The sequence below is a fragment of the Mya arenaria genome, chromosome 11 (assembly GCF_026914265.1).
Source record: "Mya arenaria isolate MELC-2E11 chromosome 11, ASM2691426v1".
NCBI lineage: Eukaryota > Metazoa > Mollusca > Bivalvia > Myida > Myidae > Mya > Mya arenaria.
In genome coordinates this window covers 45,036,168-45,059,474 of record NC_069132.1, presented here as the reverse complement: position 1 = coordinate 45,059,474, position 23,307 = coordinate 45,036,168, and the positions used below count along the sequence as shown (strand labels likewise).

The window sequence follows — 23,307 nt, the reverse complement described above, 5'->3', positions numbered from 1 at the left end:
ATACATATCTAATATCTAATAACTATTTATTACCTATATTGCAAAGCAGGGGTTATTATAACAACATTTTCATACCATGGTTTTGTGTCATGAAAGGGCATTTAGACAATAAACATGTCAGAAGTGCTAAAATGTTAATGTATTTTTTTTTAAATAAGTTATAAATACAATTAATAATAATCATAAACTTGAAATTCCATCAAATAATAGCATCACCTGTTGAAAACACAAAATCAATTTTATAATAACAATAGGAACATCAACGAGTACATAGTAAGGCTATGGCAATACATGTTGTTTGATTTTTAATCTACAAAATAATTAAAAAATATCTGGTGTACAAGAAAGCTAGTGATTCTATCATGCCAATGACAATCATGATAAATATAAATGCCTTATTTGGTAATTTTGAAATGGTGCAGCTAGCCTATACTAATATACATTATAGTTAATGTTATTGTAGTTTGTGTTTTTGCTCGTTATTTCACTGAATTTGGATGTGAAATGACCAAATATGTATGGTAATCTTTGCATAAAAAGGCCTTAACAGCTTACATGTATTTGTAATATTTGTTTTGGTCTAATTTTTACATATTCTTTGTGTTCACATAAAACCCATTCAAATAATACAAAAATAAAATGAAGTCAGAGTTAAAGGCATCCACAAATCACATAATTGTACATATGATACTTTTAAAGAAAGCGACTAGTACAGTAATCGTCACCCTAGTGCAATAACTGCATATAGAAATGGAAGCAAATATTGTGTTCTTGCATTAAGGTAACGAGTTGTAATTCTTGCTATAGTCATAATGTGTGCTAATAACTATTTAGAATGAATAATTGTTCATTGTTTTGTAGGAACTTCCAAGTCTTTTGTGGAGCATTATCAACATTGCAATTAATATGACTTCCTTCAACCTTGTCACATGTTGGAGGATTTACGCTAGAGGTGGACAAAGTAATGGATTGAATTATAGGACCATGTGCTATTTTTTACTGACAAAATAAAATTGTTTTATTGGTAAATTCAATGGTCAACAAGCATTGTGATCATTGAAGGGATATGTACATGTTCATTTAACCCATTTAATATCACAGAAATATTCAGACGTTTAATTTTTAAAATAACAAGAATATCAAGAATATACAACACGGAACTCTATAATACATATATATATATATATATATATATATATATATATATATACATTATTGAGACACCTTAATATCAGTTATCACAAAGAAAGACTACATCATGGTGGTCAACAATAAACAACACTTGAAATCAATTAAAACAAAGACATACATTATACACTTTTAACTATTTCATAAAACCAATAGGGTTCTTTCACAATATTTGATTCAATGATTAAAACTTGCCATAAGAATAATCCTGTAAAAAAAAAGTAAACTGTGTAAATGCTTAAAGGGACTCACTCACAGATGTTATGTAGGTAAAATTGGTTTTGAACTTTTTTCAAATTGATTCATTTAACATTCACATACACCAGAGTGATGATGCTATGCATACCACATCATTATCAAACCTGAAGAATGAGAATATAGCTCTAATTTCAATGACGTTTTATCAATTAAACAAGCGTTTTGTTCACATTTCAACCTAAATCTTTTTTTTCCATGCCTGGCCCTGATTTCTCAAAACTTCTTAAGTCCCCTATAACAGGATAAAGCTAAGCTCACTAATTTTGTTTTTCAATAATTTGCATAATATTTACTTCTTTAAGAGTTTTTATACTTAAGATAAGAATTAAGCCACTTAAGTCTGTTAAGCTTAAGAACTTTCGAGAAAGTGACCCTGTGACTTTATTAAACAACATGTATGATTGCTATCTCCACTATTGAGTATTAGCAGGGTAATGTCAGAAATATCGCAGAATGGGTAAAATCAATTATTCTATCAATAACAGGATAATATACAACCAACCACTTTAAAAAAAAATGAAAAATGGCACATACGTAATTATGGCTTCGAACAATCACAGTGATAGCTTCAACAAAAACTCTCCACTAAAAACAGTTCTAAACTAAAATTTAATTCAACCGGTATGCAAAGTAAAAACATTCCTGAATACTATTCATAACAATGGTATTGAAATGTATATAAAACAATTCGAACAAATATGTTATAAAAATAACAATGCACATGTTCAGAACATATTGCCTTCTTTCATTAGGATGTTTTCTGATGATTTGTATCAAATTTTGACCTGATTGTTCACAACCGTGTTAAAGTTAACAACGTGATTAACGAGATTGTTTTGATGATATGCTAATATATTTAAATAAAACATGTATACAGTTGTATTAAATCTTCTTAGAAATATTGCAGATCACAAGTATATCTATTAAAACTCCAGATCAGTAGCGATTTGAAAATAAACAACAATGAAGTTAACAATGGTGTTAACTTTAAACAAAATTCTGAACAATGGGCCCTATTGTAAGTTTAATTGCTAAGCATGGACTCACTACAATTACTTTGGATTTATCAAAAATAGTAAGAAAAAAAATGCTTAGCTTCCATAAAAACCTTGACACAAAAAACAATGCTAAAGCATATATAATGTCCATGTTCACATGTACATGTATGACTAGCATGGAGACTTTGGTGCCTTCTTAGAAAGACCAGCTAACACGGACCCTGTGATGGTCACACTCATGCCAAACATCAGAATCAGGATATTGCGTCGACCCTGTAAATAAAGACCCAACAGTATGATTCTAGTATATAATTGAAATTTATTTGATGTCAAGTTTGGAATATCATATCAAAGATAATTTACATAAAAATGAAGTGTTTATTACAAACACATTACACCATATGCACAGCAGTTCTATTGACAGAAACAAAAAAGCTACCACTTAATAATAATCACTCTCAACATGTTAAATTATAAGACATATTTCTGCTTGACTTGGTTTCCCTTGTTACAGACACCATCACCTTTAATACCAGCAATAAAATTTAAAGGATTAAAATAAATAAAATAAAAGATCATTTATTTTAAGTTTTTAACAGTAATCAGTAACTCCTATAATTGTCCATTGTGATTTTCAATAGTAAACACCAACAATTGATTTTGTTTTATAATAAATGGACTAAAGGATTTCTATACAAATTCAGTACAGTTTATTTATACAGTATTTCCATTTTACAAACACATCTCATCTTAAAACAACTTTTGTGAGCAAAAATATCTCACAATTATGCAAATGCAATACCTTAATTTCTTTGAACACCAGCACCCCAAGAATCGAGGCAATCACCCCCGGGCCAGTAGTTATAATGGGGAAAGCCACAGCCTCAGACAGAACCTTGTTCGCCACAAACCAACCCGAGGTAGCAACAGCCCACATTGTTCCTGAGATAAAACCGGGCAGAATTGCCCGAGGGTAGATCTTCGGATGGTTCTTTTGGATAGCAGCGTAGATTAGGAAGTACACAGTGCCTGTTGCCAGTATACCGGAGAATGTCGCAAAAACATAGTCCAGGGCTGAAATTTAGATACAGAAATGTATTTTGAGGATGTTGCAAGATAACATTACCCATGTAATTTTGAAATTTTTTAGAGATTGTTGCAAACACTTAGTCCATGGCTGAAATTATATACAACAATGTATTTGGAGGATACTGCAATCACTTAGTCCAGGGCTAAAATAAACATAATTTATTACTTTAAATCAAATTATTTTCATTTGAATACCATGAATAATGTTTGAGTTTTGGTTGAAGTAGTGTTTGCATACTGACAGAAACGATGCATCGGCTTAATATTTGAAACTCATTTAACATTGGACTAACTATGTCAGACGTGCCAAATCAAAGCGAAGCAATGAAATAAGCAATGGCATCATAATGCTGTGTGCTTCATGCAATACAGACATTTATCCTGCAATGAACTCTTGCTGCATATACCTTCCTGGCTCGCCTTATGCCCGTCAGCAGTCTTGTAGTTGTCCTGAATGTAGATTGATGGTGTGAACATCTGGCCGTAAAATATCCCAGACACCAAGGATAGAATAATTCCGCTGTGGAAAAATAAATGAAATTGGGTTATCATTTTTATTTATGTATTGGCCTGCAAGCTATTCCTCAAAAACAGTCGGAAATGTTTATGTCTTAAATCAAATTCCATGCTGAATATGTTTACTTTTGAACTGATAGAAAAATATGCCAGAAACCTTATTGCATTTTTGGGGTATAAAGACAAAATATACTATAATTATTTTATATACTCAATGATTTGTAGATTATTAGTAAAATAGAAACATACCGGGTATACCAAATAATTCATTTAAGTCAAATCAAAAGATTTTGATTGATGACATTGTGAAAACATTACTTATTTCCAACATAAATGGCAAATGCGCATTGTACGATTGTACAGTATAAAATGTATCTGTGTAATGCATACCATGGAATTTAGATTGAAAAATTGACTAGTTACAATGACTGGTCAAGAGAGTCAAGCTTAGATAATGTAATCCAATTTCCAACAAAGAAATATCCCTTGACAAGCTAAGAAGACCTCAGCCACCATGGTTGTATGAAAATGGTAGCTGGATTTCAGCTATGCATATTTGATGAAGAAAAAACTACATGTGTTTATGGAAAATTTTGTTTAAGTTTCATTAGAAACAATGTTGCTTTCAAAATCAAAAAATCAGAATCAACCTGAAACCAAAGAAAAAATTAACATTTTGAATGACATGACAAGAATTTCACCATTACTACATGACTTGCATGACAGCACAGATAAATCTATGGCAAGGGAAGTAACCACTGTAGTTTGACTGTAACCTACAAAATGCGTTTTGATCCTGGACTGAGTTTGTCGATAAAGGATCTGTCACTTTCACCCTCTGTGCTACTCAAATCTTTGTTGATGCTGCCCTGTAAGATATGTACATCTATATGATGTATATTGTTCATGAAAATTCATCAATTCTTAACAAATATTACTGCTTTTGCATACAGGCAAACAAATTGTTATCTATATGATGTCTTTTATACATACACATGTATTGAGCAATTATGCATGCTCATATGTTAGAGCATGAATATAGAAAGCAAAAAAAACTTCATAGACAATTATACAAATTAACAGCTAACAAAAACGTAATCTGAGACTGTTACTTTTTTATAAATTTGCTGGTTTCTTAAATATCTTGATGTTTCCTCTTTTAAGTATACATTAATGTAATAAATTATCATAAATCATTTATTTATATAATATTGAATTATGAAGTGCTTACATTGCGTTCTTTGTCAAAGACAATGATGTCATGGTCTACCTCGTGAGTGGTTGTGTACCCGGGACCGGTAGGGCGGTGAACTTCATCCTGTAATGATTCGCAAATAAATACACAATGTTCACTTACAGTTATATCATTTTTCTTCATATGTTTTCCTAAAAATATTCTCTAGATAGTACACTTATTGCTATTTAACAAATTTGTACATTATTGATTGATAAACATAAAGATGAAAATGGCACTGAAATTGAAAAACCTGGTATGTTACAAATCAAAAGAAGAGTGTCCTGAAGCTTGGAGGTGGTATTGGTCCCAGTCAAAAGTGAACACCAACACAAGTCTGTTTTTTACTGATCAATAACTAAAGCCTAGCTATACATGTGCAGTTTGTTTAGTGCAACATTTGTATTTGGACTTTGTTCCATGAAGTGAAGAAGGAGGGGGGGAATCTAAGGGAAAGCTGCCATAGTGAATACTAGTAGTATGTCACAGTGGGAAGTTCGGTGAGCTTTACAGTGTTGGGAAGTGGTGCAGTGGGTCATAATTTAATAGTGCACCTCATGATATCATCATTTTTTAACTTTTCCCAAGGGAAGAAGAGGGTTTCAACAGTAATGGGAGAGGTGTGAAGGGCAGAGTGGGACATTACTCTTAGCCACAAATGCATAGCCAAATAATGATTCATCTGTGTATCAACCCTGTCTGATCATATTCAAACAAGAATATGCCAACGTGAACCTGTAGCAGTGGATAGTGCTTGGTGATGTTCTAAATGATTTGGGACAGATCGGAGGGCTAACATTGGTGCAGTGCACAATGAAAAAATGATTAATCATTGTAACAGCGCTGTCTATTCTTAATCCAACAAGACACTGCTGACCTGTACCTGTAGCAATGGACTGTTCTCGGAGACGTCCACGGTGATGGTTTGGTTGATCCCATCGAGGCTCATCTCGTTCTTCACCATGGAGAATATCACTGCACTGAAGTAGAGATCAGGGGACTTATATCCATCTCAAATTTAAGAATACAATCTGAGTGTTACTTAATTGACCAATAGACTAAATGGAATCACCAAGCATGCCTAAGGATAAGGAGACAAACTTTAAGAAGTTGTTTCATTAACAATTATTGCTGTTGGAGAATAAAAGGGAACCTGACAAATTATTTCGTTTCATTTCATCATTATCTCAATGTTTGAGAAACAGTTTTAAAACTTTTCAGGTTTCATAAACAAAATACACAGTATGGTAGGTAAAGAACTAAAGATGAAAATATTATTTAGTCCGCTTCTTTTGAGGGTATCTGTAATATCTTGATCATTTTTTTTCTTGCAAACTTTTAGACTGGTTTGAGGTAATCTGCAGCTTGCATTTATGTATTGGAGGGTTAAAGAAAGCAAATCATTTATCTGCTTCTTTATTTCATGTCACTGGGTATTATTTCGCTTCCACCAGTATGAGAGTATTCCTAATATGTTGAAGGCTGCGATTTTCCGTTAAAAAAACAACACAGTTCTACAATATGATATAAAACTCACTTTACTTTAATTGAGTACAAGAACTTCTTCACTAACCTGCAAACAGCAAGAATCACACCAATGTCATTTAGGGCCTTGTTGTCGGGAGGATCAGAGTTTGTACCAAACAATCCAAACCTGCAGAAGAAATTAATTTCATTAGCATATTTTATTAACAATACAAAAGATTTACAACCGATTTTTTATATACAGTGACCTTTCCAAGCATGGGCTGAAGTCATGCCAGGGACACTCCACAATGGACACCAGTACTGGATTCTGCTAATAAGTGGTCTTTAACATGATATATATCTTATAGCTACAGTCGAAACCTGTTGGCTTGATATTCCAGGGACCCGTCAAAATACTTTGCAAATATCGAGCAAAGGGGGAATGCTTACACACAGTAAAACAAAATCAGGCCTTTACACCCAGTTCAGCCAACAAGGAAGTTGAGCCAAGCAATATCCAGCCAACAGGTTTCGACTGTACATATAACTCTTACCTCCCTGTGGCCCATCCACTGAGCAGGTTGGTCATGCCCCAGATACACAGCCCCAGTCCCAAGCCAATGGTCTTCACAATCGGCACCACGCAAATATTCCCTAGAGTAAAACAAGATTATAAACCAATTTCAAAAGTTGCAAATTTAAAATCATAGTCAAGACTCATAATTACATGTAAATATATACTAGCAAGGCTTTCTATTGACACAAGGCTTAAAGTTATGACTCTGTGCCTTTAGGATAAAACTATCTATTTCTAAAATCCAAACCCACAGTTCTGATATTTATCATTTCACAACATTTTAAATGACACTTAATTTGGACTAGGCATTTTGAATTTCACATTTACAATAGTAAGTGACTATAATTAATATTTATATCTTTCACAAAACTCAAAAAAAATTATTATGATGTATGAAAAATTGACATGTATATAAAATAGTTTTAAGTAAAATAATTTCAATATGCACTTTTATAAAGGAAACAAAAGTCAACCTGTTGACCAGAAAAATCCTCCAAGCATGGCAAGTGGGTAGAATGTTGGGTTCTGCCGTATCTGCTGAACCACGAGGCCACCACACCATATAGAAATACACATGATCCATTGGAAAAACATCCCTGAAAAACAATTCATAGAATCATGGGCAAGAGGGAATTCCATTCTATTCAAAATAAGTTGATAAAAATGGCTCATACCATTTCATTAAAACAGACGAATATACACTTTCATAAAAGTGTCAAACTGGAAACACATTAACCTGTATAATCAGATATTATGAAAAGTCTCCATGCAATAAAAAGTTATCATTGGAGTTTTGAACTACAATAAATCTGTTTTTTTACCTCAAGGTCACTGCAACCTTGCCCTTTGACCTACTGATCTCAAAATCAATAAAGGTCCAAGTTCTAAAGTTGTTGGGTTCAAGTGTCTATAGTTATCGAGCGGAAACAAAGTTTGATGTACCGACTGAATGGGGGAGACATAATGACACTGGTCAACAATAAAACTTATGGAATGTCAGATAAATATTAACATAGAGAAAGATGTTTCAGATCTTAGAAAGAAGATACAATAAACAATAGTACCATCTCCTGTATCAAATTTCTTCACTGGAGCAAAGTTCGTCCCAAAGAAGAAAATAGCAACAAACGCTGAAACAAACCCCCAGACATGAGGAATGCCACTGGTCTCTGGACAGACAGTCGAGTTGGTTAATGTCGACATGTTGGTTGTCTGTTCCAGGTGCACCTCAGAAGGAAAAAAAAGTGTTGCCATATTGTTTGTTTTGTTTGTTTCACAGCTTTAAACTATAAACGACCCGACTCTCATTTTCGTCACCTAAAAATAAAATGTAAAACAGAATTAATGATCAACATTGTAGATAAATCATTAATCAGTGTGTGATAATTAAATAAATGAAAGCAGTGTTTAAAATAAACATAATCCGGCAGGCCTGAATCAAACAGGAGCTCCCAAAAAAAACTATGTTATGTTTATAAATTATATACTCAGGGGCGATACTATTTCCAAGTCCCTGGCTCATCTGGTCCTTGTTTTAACCAGTCTCTCTTTTCAAAATAATATAGTAGCTATTGGCTGTGAAGGTGAGAAAGACCAGGGATAATACGTTAACAGTTGATTTATATAGTTAAGAAACAAATCAAACATAAGAAATTTTTAATAAAAGAAATCTAAGAAATTGATAATTTATTTACAGCTTTTTGAGTATTTTTCCAATTAAAATATCTACTGGGTTTGTCTATCCTGTAAATCTGAGTAAAATTAAAAATAGAGTCAATATTATTATCACAACTCATCATGTTAGTTTCACGTGCTAAATAAACACACTTCATGACTTCCCAAAAGGACAAAGGACAGTTCAAAGAAGCGCTACAACATTGACACATAGGCAGACAGATTTATATTGGTGATGAAATTGATCAATCTAAACTTTCGAAAAAGATTAACACTGCTGAAAATGACAGCGAGTTGGCTTAAAGGCTTATTGACCGGTAAGTGTGTGAAATGATCATGTGAAGTTAAGGCCTTTTTTAAACAGGGAAACCATTTAGTGCTAACCCAGCTCAGACTGTGTGTGGGCCAAGATTGTTGTGCTTATTCCTTAAATCATGTAAAATGATGTTTTATCAGCAACATACTAACTGGTATTATCAACTCAAGGCTTGTTTTGAGGAAATACTGTATTTTCCGATTTTGGGTCCATCTGTACAAGAAGTCTAGAACTTTCATTAACATTTCAAATGTTGGCCAATGACAACTTCTTTGTTAGTATGGTTTAACTAGCTTGAAACATATTTCCCTATGTTTTGGACATACAAGACAAAAAGGTAAAAAAAATAATCAGAGAATAATTGCCTTCCATATATATACTTTAAACCACAGGGGCAGGTTGCGTTGTCTTGACACACCACATATCTTTGTAGATAATTATAAGAATAAAAAAAAAAATCTAAACTAAAAAAATTATTATACATATAAAAAAAGAAGGCGGGGGCGTGGTGTGTCAAAACAACGCAACCTGCCCCTGTGAATAAGACTGTTGATTTTGTTATGGAACATAGGCAACACAATCTGTAGTTCTGGCTTCCATAACTTTAATGTTGATTTTTATTTTTTTGATGTTTACAACACATTAAAGTTATGGCGTAACCCCTATAGTAAAGTCAACCAGAATCAATTGAGTGTGATGATGCAATGCAATCACATTACCATGATGACATCGATGGATTCTATTTATAGCATTAGATTCACATTGTTCATTTAGTTGAATCCAATTGCAGTAAGCCTGTAAATACCTTTTGATAAGTAAAAACAATTTATTTATTCCAAATTTGTTATTAGTTATTTATTCAATATTCGAAATAGAAAAAATAACAGCAAAATAAACACTAGGTCACATGGGTATTTTCTGAAAATCTTGGCGTCAAGTGATTAAATTTGAACACAACTATGACCTAGATAAGGAATGCTTGTAATAGGATTTATTAAAATGCTAAATCAACTATCTTTAGAGCGTTTTTTGGTTTTGAAAATGAGTTTGTGAACTACATTTTACTTCATTAACCTAAGGATACAGCTATTTTGTCTGTACATTGCATACAAGTGAAATAAAAGCGTGACATAAAAATGTCACAAATTCTGGTAGGGTTTGGATACGGCGTTCTCTTCAGCAAACACATCCAAAAAGGTAATATATAACGTGTTCGCTGAAGTTCTTTAGCTACACAATCTGTAGCTACAATAATGAGCGATCAGGGATACTTTTTTATTATTTTGACATTTCATGTGTATCCCTGTAACGCTACAACTCTCTACCATTTAACACTGGGCGAAAGAATATATAAGTAATATCATGCATCGATGTTGAATAATAATGATATAATTGTTCGAAATGTACCTGAAAGTGATTTTAACTGGGTTGGATTTGTCGTTAGAGTCGTTATTTTCACATAAATATACTCTGGGTCACGAAATGAGCGTAGCAGTCCACCATTTTTTATACATGTTGATTTTTATCGAATAAATTTGTACCCATCCGTCAATGATTGTTAACCCTGTGCGCAGTCACAGTTATCCTCGCTTTTCTATGTATTTGTGCAGAGCAACGCAACAGTGTTCAAAAATGGTGATACCTAATCATCATCATCATCATCATCATCATCACGAACATCATCATCATCAACTTCTCCCAACTTGACCCATTAAACACGTTAGCTTTCAGCGCATTGAAATGGTTGCATTTTTAATAGTGTTATTTAACCGAGCCTATTAACGACCAAAATATTCGAAATCCTCTACCCCGTTTCATACATGTACACAACCTGTCAGATTTGTCCTAGATTTACAGATTAATGGATACAATCGATGCATGTAAGTGCATTATGGTATCTGAACATGTTTTTTCGGCATAATGACATAAATAAATGTGTGTTTGATAGTAGGCAATGATATTTTCGTAGAAATTTGAATTTATAACAAAGATAATTTAAAAATTGTGGCCGCGAGGATCCTCTGCGCAAGGCCCGTTTGCTACTTTTTGCTGGGATGGTGGACGTCACCAGTCTGCCATAGTCTAAAAAACGTCAAAAGACTGGTTGACGGCCATTTAGGTGGACTACACAATCTGTTGCCAAGTTATAACAAGGAATTTGGAGACTGGATGAGATCGGTTATTACAAAGAGAAAATGAGAAATTGTATCGCCCTATACTCAGGCTTGCGGGCGTTTTTAAAGTTGGTGACTGCCGAGAGGCTACCCGCACATTATGAATAAAGAAATGCTAACAATAACATATTGCCAATATTATTGGACACATTTTTTTTACTGAAAATATGACTATGTAGCATTACCAATGGATCTTTCAACAAGAAGTTATGCAAAGGTTTGAGCACTTTTCAAAATGATCGATACGCAGTCGATATGGAAATAAATTAAATTACAGTTTGACATCAACTGAAAATTTACATTTTGTTTTTGACATCCGCCATTTTTATAATTATCACGTGACAGTCACATGATTTGGGTAAAAGTCGGCACCCGGAATCAGGGTCAGACATGAACACCAAAGAGCCGCGGCAATGGGCAGTCACAAAATATTGAGCTATCAGAAAACTGACTTTTTATAATTAGGACAGTTTTGTAATTCACCGTGTCGTTTTATTTATTAACTATAGGGGTGATAGATAAAGACTGCTATGTAGTTTACGATGTTTATTCGACGCTAGCTAACTACAGACTGCTAATAAGCCTGGCCACTCGCAGGTAGCCGATATCATATTACAACCCACCGTAGCCAGTCTGCAATATCGTCAAAATTATCAAAATCCTTAAAATAGTCTGTAATTGTTCCATGTATACTGGGACCAATAACAAAAAATCCCACTCCCAGATGTATTTGCGTATTTTTAGAAAAAAATAATATTCGTAAGACATTTTTTACGAAAGGTTGCCATTTCAGGTTGTTCATAAAAAGGGTTGTTGATAAAGGCATACTCATATAGACTTACATGTAACGAATACATTTGATTTAAAGTATCTGGTGTGATAAGCGCCGAAACTGGCCCTCGATCAACATCTTTAATAATGTGAATCTAATAAGTTTGAGTGTGAAAGTTTATATGATTTCATCCGGTTATGTTCTTTTGATTGCGTATAAAAGCTCGCAAGGGACGTCAGCAACGAACAGCTCAATTTCATGAATTAAAACAGACGATGCTGCTGCTGCTGCTGCTGCTGCTGCTGCTGCTGCTGCTGCTGACAATAATGAAGCATTTCAACAATTTACGGCAAATATTAAATTGGTGTGTTAAAACTCATTTGTGGTATCAAAAGTAGGTGTCAGAAGTGGGATTCGAACCCACGCCTGGAGAACCAGACTGCGACCTGAACGCAGCGCCTTAGACCGCTCGGCCATCCTGACTGGATATCATGCGTGAAGCATTTCAACAATTTACGGCAAATATTAAATTGGCGTGTTTAAACTCATTTGTGGTATCAAAAGAATGTGTCAGAAGTGGGATTCGAACCCACGCCTGGAGAACCAGACTGCGACCTGAACGCAGCGCCTTAGACCGCTCGGCCATCCTGACTCGATATCATGCGTGAAGCATTTCAACAATTTACGGCAAATATTAAATTGGTGTGTTTAAACTCATTTGTGTTATCAAAAAAATGTGTCAGAAGTGGGATTCGAACCCACGCCTGGAGAACCAGACTGCGACCTGAACGCAGCGCCTTAGACCGCTCGGCCATCCTGACTCGATATCATGCGTGAAGCATTTCAACAATTTACGGTAAATATTAAATTGGTGTGTTTAAACACATTTGTGTTATCAAAAGAATGTATCAGAAGTGGGATTCGAACCCACGCCTGGAGAACCAGACTGCGACCTGAACGCAGCGCCTTAGACCGCTCGGCCATCCTGACTCGTCGATGTCATGCGTGAAGCATTTCAACAATTTACGGCAAATATTAAATTGGTGTGTTTAAACACATTTGTGATATCAAAAGTATGTGTCAGAAGTGGGATTCGAACCCACGCCTGGAGAACCAGACTGCGACCTGAACGCAGCGCCTTAGACCGCTCGGCCATCCAGACTCGATATCATGCGTGAAGCATTTCAACAATTTACGGCAAATATTAAATTGGTGTGTTTAATTAAACACATTTGTGTTATCAAAAGAATGTGTCAGAAGTGGGATTCGAACCCACGCCTGGAGAACCAGACCGCGACCTGAACGCAGTGCCTTAGACCGCTCGGCCATCCTGACTCGTCGATGTCATGCGTGAAGCATTTCAAGAATTTAGGGCAAATATTAAATTGGTGTGTTTAAACACATTTGTGGTATCAAAAGTAGGTGTCAGAAGTGGGATTCGAACCCACGCCTGGAGAACCAGACTGCGACCTGAACGCAGCGCCTTAGACCGCTCGGCCATCCTGACTGGATATCATGCGTGAAGCATTTCAACAATTTACGGCAAATATTAAATTGGCGTGTTTAAACTCATTTGTGGTATCAAAAGAATGTGTCAGAAGTGGGATTCGAACCCACGCCTGGAGAACCAGACTGCGACCTGAACGCAGCGCCTTAGACCGCTCGGCCATCCTGACTCGATATCATGCGTGAAGCATTTCAACAATTTACGGCAAATATTAAATTGGTGTGTTTAAACTCATTTGTGTTATCAAAAAAATGTGTCAGAAGTGGGATTCGAACCCACGCCTGGAGAACCAGACTGCGACCTGAACGCAGCGCCTTAGACCGTTCGGCCATCCTGACTCGATATCCTGCACTACGCATTTCAACAATTTACGGCAAATATTAAATTGGTGTGTTTGAACACATTTGTGTTATCAAAAGAATGGGTAAGAAGTGGGATTTGAACCCACGCCTGGAGAACCATACTGCGACCTGGTATAATAGCGATGATGATGATGATGCCGACGATGACGATGATAATGATGATGTTGATGACGACGACGACGACGGCGATGATGACGATGATGATGATGTTGCGCAATGTATCGTAACTTTATTTCACTTTTAAAAGACACACTTAATGACAACCTTGTAACACGTTAGTCTTAGCAAATAGTATCAAAATATACTGCAGATAAGAGAAGCTGTCTTGCCAGTTGCCATTCTATGGTCGTGTTCTTTGCCTTTTTAACTTTTTTTAGGTCGCGGGTCATACTTTTCATATAAAATGCCGTGTGTTTTTTTTCTGAATGATTGAAGAACTGACGACATTGTGAAGGAAACCAAATACAAACATTAAAACACTAATAATTGGACGTCATCTTTCACCTATCCCTTTGAAAAAAAAGACATTTCAATTTCTCGATTACTTTAATGAAATTCCTTTCCTTTGGTTTTGTTTATGTTTTAATAAAATCAAACACTCTTCATACTAGTATTTCAAGAGCTATACTTTAATTTGTAGAAGGAACATCAGTTTTACATGTACAACCGATATGCAACTGAAGATTCAAACCTTTTATCATGCATGGCCATTCTTTCGCACCTTTTATTGTTAACCTTTAGCCAAACATTATTATTATAATAAAACATTTATTTTTAGATTATTTGTTAAGTTTAGTTATTATATAAATAGACTGAAGAAAACAAAACCGGAAGGTATAAAATTATTACTTAAACGATAAAATGGGTAAAAAAACTCAATTTTGGAGAATTATCGCTCCAGAATGAAGCTCTTAAAATACGGTATTATTAGATGGAGGTTTCTTGTGCACCACTGTGAACATTCATACAAAAAACACTTCCGCGGAAATAGATATAGAAATCTGCAATATAAACCACCTATTTTAAATCAAGACACAATTTCCCAGGGTTTAAAAACCTTGGACTTATTTGTACGGGAACTAGCGGTGCTTGTTCTCGAGCCAGGCTCTCAGAGTGAGAGCCACCACTCGTACGTGTGGTCGTGCATGGTACGAGATCTGTCTTCTCTTCTGTCTTTCCACTGACTCTCAGAGTAACCATCGTACATGCGTATGTGGTCGCGCATGTTACGAGAACTATCAAATCGACTTCCTTTACTACTACCACTACCTCTTCTCCTTAATTTATTTTTTGACCTCTGCATGTTCACATCATCTTACTTCACCCGCTTATTTCTTACCACGTAATTCTACTTTATTTTGATCTGCCTCATTTCCTGTCTTTCTTCTATCACTTTTCTTCCTATTTCTAGTATCCTTCCTAATTAATTCCTTCTATCCTCCATTCGTCCTCTCACTTATGCCCCTCTCCCCTCTATCATTCTCCCTCTCTATCATCTTACACTAACCTCCTTTCCCCTCCAATACCATCGTAACCCATTCTTCTCCTGTTCTATTTCTCCTTCCACTTCCTCTATCATCTTATCCGAGTCTCTTGCTTTCTCTCCTCTTCTATCCTCCATTCTCCTTTCTTTGACTTCTCACCACAGTTCTTCCATCCTTTCCATCTCATATACTACCCCTGTTCTTTCATCCCTTCTATCTCATCAATCGTCTTATGTCCAGAGCCCTATCCTCTCTTCAACTTCCTCCGTCATCCTACCACAGTTTTATCCTCTCCCCCCTCTTCTATCCTCTCTCCCCTCCTCTTTTATCTATCCTCTCTCCCCTCCTCTTCTATCCACTCTTCCACCTCCTCTTTTGTCTCAGCCCAGATTTTCCCTCTTCTATCTTTTTTACCACCTCCTCCGACACCCTACCCCAGTTCTTCCTGTTTTATCCTCTCTCCCACCTCCTCTACTTCCCCTGTTTCATCCTCCATTCCTCTTCCTCTATCATCCTTACCCAGCTCTTCCTCCGTTCTATCCTCTTCCTACATCCTTCCCCTGTTTTGTCATCCCTTTCACCTCCTCTTCCTCTGTTCTGTCTCCTCTTCTCCTTCTGTTACCTCCTCTATCATCTTCGTTTTACGACAGATGTTTTTAAAATTATACTATGTTTAAACTATTATAAGGGCACACAATGATCAGAACTGAAAAGTGAGGAACATATCCTTCGACATGGAATGGAAAGTCATAATAATGATACCTAGGTTTCCATTATTCTTCACATTTAATGTGCTTCCTGAAAGTAAGTTGTTGGCGTAAATAAAATCCTTTTCTTCGTCTACTTTTGTTATTTTTTGTTATTTTAGTTTCAGAGTCTTTTATAAAATGATTCGAGGGTTCAGTTCCACCCTTTTACTTAAACTACTAAATATTATAAACAAATCAAACAGGAGTATCGCCCTCTCGATAACAACATCTGATAGCTGTGTAAAAACAATTCAGTATATCATATGTAGATTGGTAACACGAGTTCCTAACAATTAACACAATGACCAACATGTTCAGTTTGACCTTTCATAGATCCATGCCATGGAAAACATTCAAGCCCTGTTTCAGGAGTTCCATGGACATAGAAGGTTTGTGACCTGTGGATGGTTAACATGTTTTTCCAACCGGCTCTACCATTAGTGACCAATTATTTGACTTAATACTTAAATTCATTGGAATATTTTTAACTTTTCTTTATCAATCTCCTAGCAGTATGTCTGTTAAATTTTCTCGATACTATTCAAATAGATTTAACACTTTCCTCAATTCTGTCTGAAATCTTTACAAACTGTTTTGCATTTTTCGCTTGTCTTATTTGTTTATATACTTCCTTTTAATATTGCATTATCTGGCTCTCGCATTATGTTTGTATAAAATTAAAAAGTTAAAACAAAAATGATTTATTCAAATACAAAACATAATGATTATTAATTTCATAAACATGACATATCTTGATCACAGTTTCATACACATTTAATGTGTGGAAAAGATACTGTTTTATCGTAAGTCAGATGAAAATGCATTTCACAAAAATTAATAGCACATAAGGACCTACAAGTCCTTTCGCATTGTCCGTCCCTCCATTTTCCACCTTGTAACGTCATCATAATAGGTATTTCTCTTCCCAACATGTCTATCAATCATGTAGTAGACTGCAAACACGAAAGTTTACATTAGAGTATTATATAAACAGACAAATAACACTGATATAATGGGAACCAATCTAAGAAACCATTTCTTTCAATTTACTTAAAACTTTGGGGATATATTGACTGAGTGGCAAACAGCTTGGAACCTGACCAGGCGCCGAGTTACTCGGCGTCTAGTCTGGTTCAAAGCTGTTTGCAAAGCCTTTAAAATTGCCATCAGCCGCTTAAGGGTTAAAATCAGATATATTTTAACAAGAAACATAAGCTCAATAAGCTATTTTCCAACATGACACTGAATGTCTGAAAATATACTTAAGTTCACTAAATGCTTTTGTATATAAATACTGTACTTTTCTTCTATAAAAGCATTTTAAGACTTATAAGGGAAATTGTTTTTACGAAAATCATGATAACTTATGTTTTGGTTCCTAAAATCAAGTAAAAGCCAATAATTTAAACCTGTTTCCCTTAAGATATGTTAAGAAATTGGCATCAGGGCATTCAACTCATCTAAATTTTGAGTTAATACTAAAAATGCATAAAGCGTAAATGTAAAAACACCCAAAAATATCTTTAAATCATGTTTATGTAAATGACTTTTGGTATAAAAGGTAAAAAAATGGAAAATGAGGTGAATCCAGTGATAAGATAATAAGTACTGCACTAACCTTTAAAGTTATTGAAATTATACAAGAGCGTGAAAAGCAAGTTACGTATAATTTCAACCACTAGAATAGTGGGTGCAGTAACTGTTTTTAACAATATTTTGCCAAACTTACCGTACAATAACTTGCGTGAGTTTATTTTGAAATATCCAGTATTTATTATTCATCCGCACTCTACTAGGTATTGTATGATAGTTTTTGACATGAGAGTAACTGAAGAAAGAAAACATAGAAAACACTGTCCAATAATGGTACATTTAAACCTGTATTAAGTGGTAACCTTTGGGAAAAGGTCGAAGTGGCTGCTTAAGACAGGTGGCCACTATTGTCACATAAAAAACTACCTTTACTGGTGCAAAATCACTTACACTGAACCAGCTTCGGATGTTCGTTATACCATTTATATCTGAACTCTGAAAAGGAAGGAAACAAAGGATGTGTAAGAAATGATGAATGACTTACAAAATATTAATTCTGACCACTGGCAGCAGTATCAGTCAGGTGTGGGGGAAAATATACATTATTTAATATTATATTCATCATAATTCAAATAACTTATTGGGGCAGGCTTATCAACTTACCAACAAACATATTGTACCATTTTTTTTTAAATCCTTCATTTTTCTTGTAATGAGATACATTTTAAAACAAACACTTTGGCTTGAAATATTATTCTAAGCTTATAAAAGGGGACACAAGCAAACTATTTTTTCAGGTTTCCCTAGCCTATAAAATACTATACATTATATATAGGCTAGGAAGCATGAACAAATAATTTGCTTCAGTTCCCTGTGAAGTGATTCAGATTGATAATTAGAAATGTTAAGTCTATTTCTGAAACCTGCATATTATTCAACTGATTTTTTTTTTCATCTTACAATTTTCTGTGGAAGGTTTGTTGATAAGACAGTCCAATTATGTATACAACTATCCATCTATAACAGTGTGTATACCATGTGATAAATTGTGTCATAAATGCTACGTCAGAGGGCAACATTTGCTTCGAATGAAGTCTTTAAACAAAGTTAACTTGACTGTTTTTTCACCAATTTAAATGAAACATAGTCCAGTCTATGCCGCTTACAGAGCCCTGTCTTCTGTCTTTTACCAGGGTTTGATGAGATTTTAGTTTCTTAAAACACTTTGACAGATCTATTCACAAAACGGCTGTCTTATAAAGCGCTGTCAAAACATTATATTAGAAATAGGTTTGATGAAACTAACCACCTTATCAAACTCCGGTAAAAAAATGAAAGCCGGGCTCTTTAAGTGGCATAGACTGTCCTTTGTTTTGTTTTAAATGGTATAGTAACAGAAAAGTTATCTTTGTTTAAAGTCTTTATTTTAGGCAAAATGTTGCCTTCCAGGGTAGCATATATGACATAATTCATCATGTGGAATACACACACAGTATAATATAAAAAAAAATATTTCTCCATCACTAACCAATACTTCGGACAATTGTACAAGTATTCGGTAAAGGTTCAATAAAATCTGATTTAAATTATAGTGGGTCTAGTACATCTATCAATGCGATGCCCTACCTGAATTTGTCCAAAAATAACCACATGAGCAGAGGGCAAAATCCCTAGCGTAGGGTCATGAGAGTCTCAAGTTTAAGTCTATACTGACTCAGAAAAACACTTATAATTGTTAAACTGCAATGAATTATCTTAATTTAATTCCTTTTACAAACATATAAGTAGGGTTTTTTGCACATCTCAGGGTTTGAGATTTTTGGGCTTGTTCACTTTCATTTGGGCTCGTTCATATATCAAGATTACAAGCCAAGCTGTTCAAAGTCCTAATTTTGATGCCTGACATGAATGTGAATAGTTGTATAATTTTGAATAGTAACAAAATTCCATAATTTGCATCATCAAAACTGAACATGATTTGCAGTTTTGCCACTTGAGTCTGGACTCAAACTTGGGACTGTTGTAATCATGGCCCCTGGAATCAGGGGTGTTTCAAGCACCTAGGTTTACTGCTTATGAAAATTAGTCTCACCAAACCTGTAATTCCAAATCCCGCCTGCTGGGAATCACCTGCCGTCAAAAGTCAATATGCCTGGGGCCCCCTTTCATATTAAAAGATATTCTAATCATAAACTTTAAGCTGCTTAAGAGTGCTCGGGGACACTTGTTCAGTAATTGGCAGATTCTATGCAGTTTGTGCCAAACGGGGTTACGCAAGGCAACTAAAAATATTTATTGAAATTGGGCCCTGGTGGGGCCAACCATTAAATGCATAATATTAATAAATCCTCCAAATGCCCTCTCTCTTATGAATATCTTTAAGACTATGAAAATATTATCATACCATCGCTTTTATTCAGCTTTCTAAAGTAGTGGTAGCATGAAATAAGAAAGACTGTATTTGCTGCTGCGTACATTAACATCACCGCTTTTCCAGCTCCTAATCCCCCTTTCTTGACTGGGTCCTTGAGAATCATTCTGCTGTGTCTGAAAAAAAATGATCAAACACTTACATTTTTCAGTATGATTTATGCTTTTTATATCTAGGCCACACCAATTTAATATTTTGTTCAACAGTTAAAGCTGAGAAAATTTGCAAGCAAAGAAAAATTAATAAATTTCTTAAAAAAAAAAAGCTGGCAAAGATGAAAACAACTGTAAAAGTTATATTTATTCAACTTTCTAAAGTAGTGGTAGCAAGAAATAAGAAAGACTGTATTTGCTTCTGCGTACAGTAACAGCACCGATTTTCCAGCTCCTAATCCCCCTTTCTTGACTGGGTCCTTGAGAATCATTCTGCTGTGTCTGAAAAAATGATCAAACACTTACATTTTTCAGTACGATTTATGCTTTTTATATCTAGGCCACACCAATTTAATATTTTGTTCAACAGTTAAAGCTGAGAAAATTTGCAAGCTAAGAAAAAATAATAAATTTCTTAAAAAAAAAAGCTGGCAAAGATGAAAACAACTGTAAAAGTTATATTTATTTAACTTTCTAAAGTAGTGGTAGCAAGAAATAAGAAAGACAGTATTTGCTGTAAAAGTTATATTTAGAATAATAATCTTGAACAATTACAAAATAATTCACACATCTATACCCGAGTGTTTCAGTGTCCTAAAAGTTGTCACAGTCATAACATACCGGTAACATGTTTTGGGCACAGGAATTTAGCTTATTGTTTGTGTCTAAAATGTTTAATTATATCATTTTGGGGACATAAAATGAAATAAAAAACAAATATGACCACATATCAGGGGCAGGTCCAGGAATTGACGTAAGAGGGTGCATAACATACTAAGGGACACAAACTTGTATGTGCAAAACAAAGAGCCGAATGCCTGTGACTTTTGTGTTGCTATATGCAGCACAGCTCCACCAGTAAGGCCTAAAAAAAATACATTTGGTCCTGGTTACCCGACCCTTTCTACGAAATAGGGTTCGACCCTACCATTTTTATAGTCAGTTTGAAAAAAAACCTGAAAAACTATATATTTTTTTTTTATTTTTTTTTTTGCTTTTCAATATGTAGTTTAAAACCTTGAATTTTAACACCATTCCAATGATGAAAATGACATTCTTATATAAAGCCCAATAAAAAAATAAAAATAAAAGCCTACCTACCCTACCTATTTTTGAAAAGAATGTAACCCTAACCAAACCTTTTTTTTAGGCCTAAGCATTGTTTTGCATACCTAATTAATTGGCAAAGGTATAACCAATTTACTTTCATAATGACAAATATGAGTTTATTAATTATTGTATTAAATGTTAATTGTGCATTTTCTTCGGTAAAAGAGCATTATCTGAGCACCCATTATAATTAAGTTTTAGCTTCCCAGGCTTTAAAAATAATTAATATAAACAAGATTTATAAAAAATTTTTACAACAATTGTAAGAAAAGTTATACTAATGCTAGGTCAATCTCATTGGTACAATGTTGCGTGAGGTCGTGATCTTCTTCTGAGGGGGAAACCCACCTGTCCAGCTTGGTGACCACAAATCAAACTCACATACACCTGGGCTAGGAATCAAAGCTGTGATGCTCTGGTGAGACGCAAGTTTGCTTACTAATGCTAATCATACAAGTGGAAGATAATTGATAATAAATTAATCCAGCTTGCAGTATAAGAAATCTATGAAGTAAATAATTTAAATAAACCCATTGCTGCATATTAAAGGCTGTTGGTAGATAATTTTATTTAGCTCAAGAGATTGATTTGTTTTGAACAACCTGTTTACAGAAGTGAAGTCCATCAGAGCTTGACATTTTTATGTTACACTATAATTTTGATTATTCAAAATGATTGCAGAAATAAATATATATCCTTAAAAGAAATAATGTTATGCAAATGTTTTGGCGAAACGTTTCAGGACAATTCAATTTTTCAATGAAATATTTTGCCTAAAAGGCCTATTTACAACAAAATAGGTTGTTCCTATTTTATAAATGTATCAAAACTATTGCAAGTTTTTCGTCAAAACAACATTGATAACAAGTGACATTTGGAAGTCCACTTACCACTTCCAGATATTACAAACAAGCTCATGAGGACTTTCTTATCCTATCACATTTGTAAATCAATATAACACCTTAAGACCCTAAGTCCATATAAACAGCCACTTCAGAGTCTTTGACGATTTTTGATTTGGCGACTCTACGCCTCCATATCCCACTTGTTGTTTTCCTAGCCAAGAATGACAGATCCCAGCACTAAGTATATTGAGCAGAAAGATAACAGGCACCTGCTAGATGGTTTAAAAATGGCGATGCATTATTGACAGAAGTCAATCTAAATTAAACTAATTATTTGTGTTTCATTAAACACATAAATGTAATAAGTAAAAGGTATTGGATAAAATAATTAAAGTGTAACTTTTGTGTATATATTTAACAATGAAGTGTTAAGTTTTGTGGAGTAATACTTGAAGAATATATTTTACACCGATATGGCTCAGTCGACTTGTGGCATTTACGGAACAAAATGAATATCCAAAAGTTAAAAAAGTTCCCAAAACATGCATTGTTATGGCTACTTAAGACCTGAGAGTGTTAAAGTCTTTGACTACAGTACATTGGTACGACGGCCCAGGTTTTAGTAATTTAGCTTTGCCATACAACATAAATGAGTAACAACAAATTATTCAATTGTCCATTGCGAAGGCAGTATTTGTTCAGATTTTAATCAGGTGAAGAGGTAGATATAAACAGTGGTTGACCAATTAGTGAAACAAACCTAATGCGTTTTCCAATAACACTGAAAGTGTATAAAACTGGAGTTATTATGGGTTCATCCTGCCTCGCCTGTCACCTTGATAATGGAAAAATTGTTTATAAGGGAAGTAAC

The 23,307-nt window shown here is 34.6% G+C and overlaps 2 protein-coding genes and 9 non-coding genes across 13 annotated transcripts; all 11 read right to left on the bottom strand.

The window, feature by feature from the left end:
- Positions 1 to 9: 9 nt before the first annotated feature.
- On the bottom strand, positions 10 to 11,856 carry LOC128208989 (transmembrane protein 144-like). 3 transcript variants are annotated; one of them, XM_052912770.1, is made up of 11 exons: positions 11,792 to 11,856; positions 8,392 to 8,644; positions 7,801 to 7,923; positions 7,305 to 7,404; positions 6,857 to 6,937; positions 6,161 to 6,263; positions 5,281 to 5,367; positions 4,830 to 4,918; positions 3,941 to 4,053; positions 3,247 to 3,518; positions 10 to 2,717 (listed from the first exon to the last, which is right to left on the bottom strand). In XM_052912770.1, the coding sequence occupies exons 2-11, from the start codon at positions 8,579 to 8,581 to the stop codon at positions 2,616 to 2,618; spliced, it is 1,260 nt and encodes a 419-aa protein (XP_052768730.1). In that variant the 5' UTR covers positions 8,582 to 8,644; positions 11,792 to 11,856; the 3' UTR covers positions 10 to 2,615. The 3 variants fall into 3 exon arrangements, with proteins under 3 accessions (XP_052768730.1, XP_052768729.1, XP_052768731.1); XM_052912769.1 differs by having other exon boundaries at positions 11,677 to 11,835; XM_052912771.1 differs by having other exon boundaries at positions 6,167 to 6,263; positions 11,677 to 11,835.
- Positions 11,857 to 12,662: 806 nt separating this feature from the next.
- On the bottom strand, positions 12,663 to 12,746 carry Trnal-cag (transfer RNA leucine (anticodon CAG)). The gene has a single exon. It is a non-coding gene; the product is annotated as a tRNA-Leu (tRNA).
- Positions 12,747 to 12,831: 85 nt separating this feature from the next.
- Trnal-cag (transfer RNA leucine (anticodon CAG)) lies at positions 12,832 to 12,915 on the bottom strand. The gene has a single exon. It is a non-coding gene; the product is annotated as a tRNA-Leu (tRNA).
- Positions 12,916 to 13,000: 85 nt separating this feature from the next.
- Trnal-cag (transfer RNA leucine (anticodon CAG)) lies at positions 13,001 to 13,084 on the bottom strand. Its single transcript has one exon. It is a non-coding gene; the product is annotated as a tRNA-Leu (tRNA).
- Positions 13,085 to 13,169: 85 nt separating this feature from the next.
- Positions 13,170 to 13,253, bottom strand: Trnal-cag (transfer RNA leucine (anticodon CAG)). Its single transcript has one exon. It is a non-coding gene; the product is annotated as a tRNA-Leu (tRNA).
- An 88-nt stretch (positions 13,254 to 13,341) lies between these two features.
- On the bottom strand, positions 13,342 to 13,425 carry Trnal-cag (transfer RNA leucine (anticodon CAG)). Its single transcript has one exon. It is a non-coding gene; the product is annotated as a tRNA-Leu (tRNA).
- An 89-nt stretch (positions 13,426 to 13,514) lies between these two features.
- Trnal-cag (transfer RNA leucine (anticodon CAG)) lies at positions 13,515 to 13,598 on the bottom strand. The gene has a single exon. It is a non-coding gene; the product is annotated as a tRNA-Leu (tRNA).
- Positions 13,599 to 13,686: 88 nt separating this feature from the next.
- Trnal-cag (transfer RNA leucine (anticodon CAG)) lies at positions 13,687 to 13,770 on the bottom strand. Its single transcript has one exon. It is a non-coding gene; the product is annotated as a tRNA-Leu (tRNA).
- An 85-nt stretch (positions 13,771 to 13,855) lies between these two features.
- On the bottom strand, positions 13,856 to 13,939 carry Trnal-cag (transfer RNA leucine (anticodon CAG)). The gene has a single exon. It is a non-coding gene; the product is annotated as a tRNA-Leu (tRNA).
- Positions 13,940 to 14,024: 85 nt separating this feature from the next.
- Trnal-cag (transfer RNA leucine (anticodon CAG)) lies at positions 14,025 to 14,108 on the bottom strand. Its single transcript has one exon. It is a non-coding gene; the product is annotated as a tRNA-Leu (tRNA).
- A 2,775-nt stretch (positions 14,109 to 16,883) lies between these two features.
- LOC128209542 (uncharacterized) lies at positions 16,884 to 23,287 on the bottom strand. Its single transcript, XM_052913615.1, has 5 exons — positions 23,197 to 23,287; positions 20,692 to 20,763; positions 20,303 to 20,445; positions 18,349 to 18,393; positions 16,884 to 17,318 (listed from the first exon to the last, which is right to left on the bottom strand). Exons 2-5 carry the CDS (start codon positions 20,751 to 20,753, stop codon positions 17,218 to 17,220), a joined length of 351 nt encoding a protein of 116 aa, XP_052769575.1. The 5' UTR covers positions 20,754 to 20,763; positions 23,197 to 23,287; the 3' UTR covers positions 16,884 to 17,217.
- Positions 23,288 to 23,307: the final 20 nt, after the last annotated feature.